We start from the raw sequence: 4,517 nt of genomic DNA on the forward strand, positions 1-4,517 counted from the left end.
GCCCAAGATCACCTGCACTGCCTCTCATGCGCCCAAGCTCACCAGTGCAGCCACTCATGTGCCCAGGTTCAGCTGCACTGTCACTTATGCACCCAAGGTCACCAGTGCAGTCACTCATGTGCCCAAGGTCACCTGCATTGCCACTATTGTGGCCATGGTCACCAGCGCCTCCACCTATGCACCCAAGCTCACCAGTGTTGCCACTCATGCGCCCAAGGTCACCAGTGCTGCCACTCATGCACCCAAGGTCACCAGTGTTGCCAACCATGCGCCTAAGCTCACCAGTGCTGCCACTCATGCACCCATGGTTATCAGTGCCTCCACCTATGCACCCAATCTCACCAGTGCTGCCACTCTTGCGCCCAAGCTCACCAGTGCCACCACCTATGTGCCCAAGCTCACCAGTGCTGCAACTCATGTGCCCAAGGTCACCTGCACTGCCACTCGTGCCCAAGGTCACCAGTGCTGCCACTCATGCGCCCAAGCTCACCAGTGCGGCCACTCATGTGCCCAAGGTCAGCTGCACTGCCACTTATGCACCCAAGGTCACCAGTGCAGTCACTCATGTGCCCAAGGTCACCTGCACTGCCACTTTTGTGGCCATGGTCACCAGTGCCTCCACCTATGTGCCCAAGCTCACCAGTGTTGCCACTCTTGCGCCCAAGATCAAAAGTGCCTCCACTCATGTTCCCAAGATCCCCAGTGCTGCCACTCATGCGCCCAAGCTCACCAGTGCCTCCACCTATGCGCCCAAGGTCACCAGTGCTGCCACTCATGCACCCAAGGTCACCAGTGCTGCCACTCTTGCACCCATGGTTATCAGTGCCTCCACCTATGCACCCAATCTCACCAGTGCTACCACTCTTGCGCCCAAGGTCAACAGTGCCTCCACTCATGCACCCAAGGTCAACCGTGCCCCAACTCATGTGCCCAAGCTCACCAGTGCTGCCACCTTTGTGCCCAAGGTCACCAGTGCTGCCACTCATGCGCCCAAGGTCAACCGTGCCCCAACTCATGTTCCCAAGCTCACCAGTGCTGCCACCTTTGTGCCCAAGCTCAACAGTGCCTCCACTCATGCACAAGCTCACCAGTGCTGCCACTCATGCGCCCAAGCTCACCAGTACTGCCACTCATGCGCCCAAGCTCACCAGTGCCACCACCTATGCGCACAAGCTCACCAGTGCTGCCTCTCATACGCAAATCTCACCAGTGCCACCACCTATGTGCCCAAGCTCACCAGTGCTGCCACTCATGTGCCCAAGGTCACCTGCACTGCCACTCATGCGCCCACGCTCACCAGTGCAGCCACTCATGTGCCCAAGTTCAGCTGCACTGTCACTCATGCACCCAAGGTCACTAGTGCAGTCACTCATGTGCCCAAGGTCACCTGCACTGCCACTACTGTGGCCATGGTCACCAGGGTCTCCACCTATGCACCCAAGCTCACCAGTGTTGCCACTCATGCGCCCAAGGTCACCAGTGCTGCCACGCATGCACCCAAGGTCACCCGTGCTGTCACTCATGCGCTCAAGCTCACCAGTGCTGCCACTCATGCACCCATGGTTATCAGTACCTCCACCTATGTACCCAATCTCACCTGTGCTGCCACTCTTGCGCCCAAGGACAACAGTGCCTTCCCTCATGCACCCAATCTCACCAGTGCCATCACCTATGCGCCCAAGCTCACCAGTGCCACCACCTCTGTGCCCAAGCTCACCTGCGCTGCCACTCATGTGCCCAAGGTCACCTGCACTGCCACACATGTGCCCAAGGTCACCAGTGCTGCCACTCATGCGCCTAAGCTCACCAGTGCAGCCACTCATGTGCCCAAGGTCAGCTGCACTGCCACTCATGCACCCAAGGTCACCAGTGCAGTCACTCATGTGCCCAAGGTCACCTGCACTGCCACTATTGGGGCCATGGTCACCAGCACCTCCACCTATGCGCCCAAGGTCACCAGCGCTGCCACTCATGTGCCCACGGTCACCAGCACTGCCACTCATGTGCCCAAGGTCACCAGTGCTGCCACTCATGCGCCCAAACTCACCAGTGTGGCCACTCATGTGCCTAAGGTCACTTGCATTGCCACTCATGCACCCAAGGTCACCAGTGCAGTCACTCATGTGCCCAAGGTCACCTGCACTGCCACTATTGTGGCCGTGGTCACCAGTGCCTCCACCTATGCGCCCAAGCTCACCAGTGTTGCCACTCTTGCGCCCAAGATCAAAAGTGCCTCCACTCATGTTCCCAAGGTCCCCAGTGCTGCCACTCATGCACCCAAGCTCACCAGTGCCTCCACCTATGCACCCAAGGTCACCAGTGCTGCCACTCATGCACCCAAGGTCACCAGTGCTGCCACTCTTGCACCCATGGTTATCAGTGCCTCCACCTATGCACCCAATCTCACCAGTGCTGCCACTCTTGCGCCCAAGGTCAGCAGTGCCTCCACTCATGCACCCAAGGTCAACCGTGCCCCAACTCATGTGCCCAAGCTCACCAGTGCTGCCACCTTTGTGCCCAAGGTCACCAGTGCTTCCACTCATGCGCCCTAGGTCACCTGCACTGCCACTGATGCACCCAAAGCCAAATTCAGATGGAAACGTGCAGGTGGCTCAAGTTTCCCCACTGTCGTAGATAACCTGAAACAATCTCCTGTTCCATTTACTGCTGTGAGGCCTCCTACCAGCTCTTCAGAAAAAAAACTAAAGACTCAATTGTTTAACTAACCAGCCTCTTGCACCGGCTTGAACGATACATACCTATGCAAATGTACCTATCTTTGTAACTAGCACCCAGATGTCTAAGGGTTTGATGCGCTGCTATAAATGATAAAATAAATCAAATAATCGTGTGACATAGCGGTTTGCAAAGATGTGCATGCACTAAGCGGCACCTATAGAAATCTTTTAACGACATTTCTATAGGGGTCTAAGGAAAGTTATGTTGGTGCAAACATATGGCATGTGGCCCATATTAGAGTTTTAAGATCTGGCAGCTGCTTGGGGTTCCAAATTAAATGAAGCAGTGTTGTCATATCGCATACTCGTGACAAAAACTGCAATTGCCTGAGCTTGAACTGCTCTCAATTGAAGGTTCTTGGATTACACGGTGGATGAATGTTGACTGACCAGTGTCTAAAATCTTGCATTGTTGTTGTTGCAAGTACTTTACCTTTTTGTTCAGTGGACTATATTAGTAGTGCTCCATTTATCACCCTACGAAAGATGAATGGCTGAACTGAGCCTGCAGTGGTGATCGATCTTGTGAAGCGCTCCATCTCTCCGGCGACGCTGAGCTTGTGAGTTGTCCACTCAAACAATAACATGGAAGGACTACCCAAATATTACAAGTATAGCAGGATGTCTGGACCTGTTGGGAAAATACCTATGGATAGTTTCTGAAGAGTGCTTGTGCTAGGATAGTGAAAAGCTTTGAAAACTATGAGGGCTTCTTTAAAATGTGATTTCTGAATTGGGTGATTACACCTGCTCAGTGGTATCCGTGGAGTACAGCATGCTGCCAAATTCTATGTACTTTCCCAAGCTTGCTACATGACTGTGTTAGAGTCTTGTGAGAGTGTGAAGCTAGACAACACAATAGCCGATGAGATCTGGCCATCTAGCTTAAGTTGTGAACAGTCTTGCACAACAAGGCTTCAAGCTGAAAAGTGGGCATGAGGACGTGTGCTCTATTTTAAAATGCCGGCTAAGTGATGTTTTGGCACAGTTGCTGGTCTGCAGATACACACCACTTCCTCTTGGTCAGAAACTCCGATCTGAGGTGCACCTGGACAGATTTTACCCATTTATGGCCTTATTACAGTGATGGCAGTATGGTAAAACAGGTGATGTCTGCCAAATAAAAGGTTCAAAGGTATATGCCTCCAGCTGTTTTCCATCTGAAGACCTATTTATTGAATGTAATGTTTTACAAAATCTGCGTGTAGAAATGTTTGGAAGATTTGTTCATAATGAACTTTTTTAAAACTTTGACTCATTTTGGTACAGAATTTTAGCTGATCCATGAAACCATTGAATGTATTGCTGCTATCAAATTTTTCATACGTTTTTAACATGATTTAAACTCTTTATGTTTCCAAAGAATGGCTAAAATGTTCTTTGTTTTACTACGGTATTGTGTAATTGTGTGTAAAAAGTTTAAATACTTAAATAATTATTCCATTGGAATACCGCCGGTAATGAATATTACCAGATTACAGGGTGGATTTTCATCCTGGAAATCCACACACTTTTATCACGCCTATGGGATGGAAGTACAAATTGTAAAAGATTGGCAGAACTTTTTTAAAACATTTTTTCTGCTGTACACAAGGGAATACAGAGAAAACAATCTGTTGTCATGGGGATATTGGAAAGGGATGAAAAAGTGAGCATCTCTTATACCTGCCTCTCATCATCTTATCCATGTAATCCATAAATGCTTAAATATACTATGGCCCAAGTTAGAAGCCGGAGCAAAGCGAGGGCTTTTAACGAGGGACCCAGGACATTGACACC

General features: G+C 50.8%; 1 protein-coding gene across 1 annotated transcript; it reads left to right on the forward strand.

Moving 5' to 3' along the window:
- The first annotated feature begins 266 nt into the window (after nt 1-266).
- On the forward strand, nt 267-2,552 carry LOC138492909 (adhesive plaque matrix protein-like). The gene has a single exon (XM_069620212.1). The coding sequence runs from the start codon at nt 267-269 to the stop codon at nt 2,550-2,552; it is 2,286 nt and encodes a 761-aa protein (XP_069476313.1).
- Nucleotides 2,553-4,517: the final 1,965 nt, after the last annotated feature.

The sequence above is a fragment of the Ambystoma mexicanum genome, chromosome 10, assembly GCF_040938575.1.
Source record: "Ambystoma mexicanum isolate Mex_15411 chromosome 10, UKY_AmexF1_1, whole genome shotgun sequence".
Lineage (NCBI taxonomy): Eukaryota > Metazoa > Chordata > Amphibia > Caudata > Ambystomatidae > Ambystoma > Ambystoma mexicanum.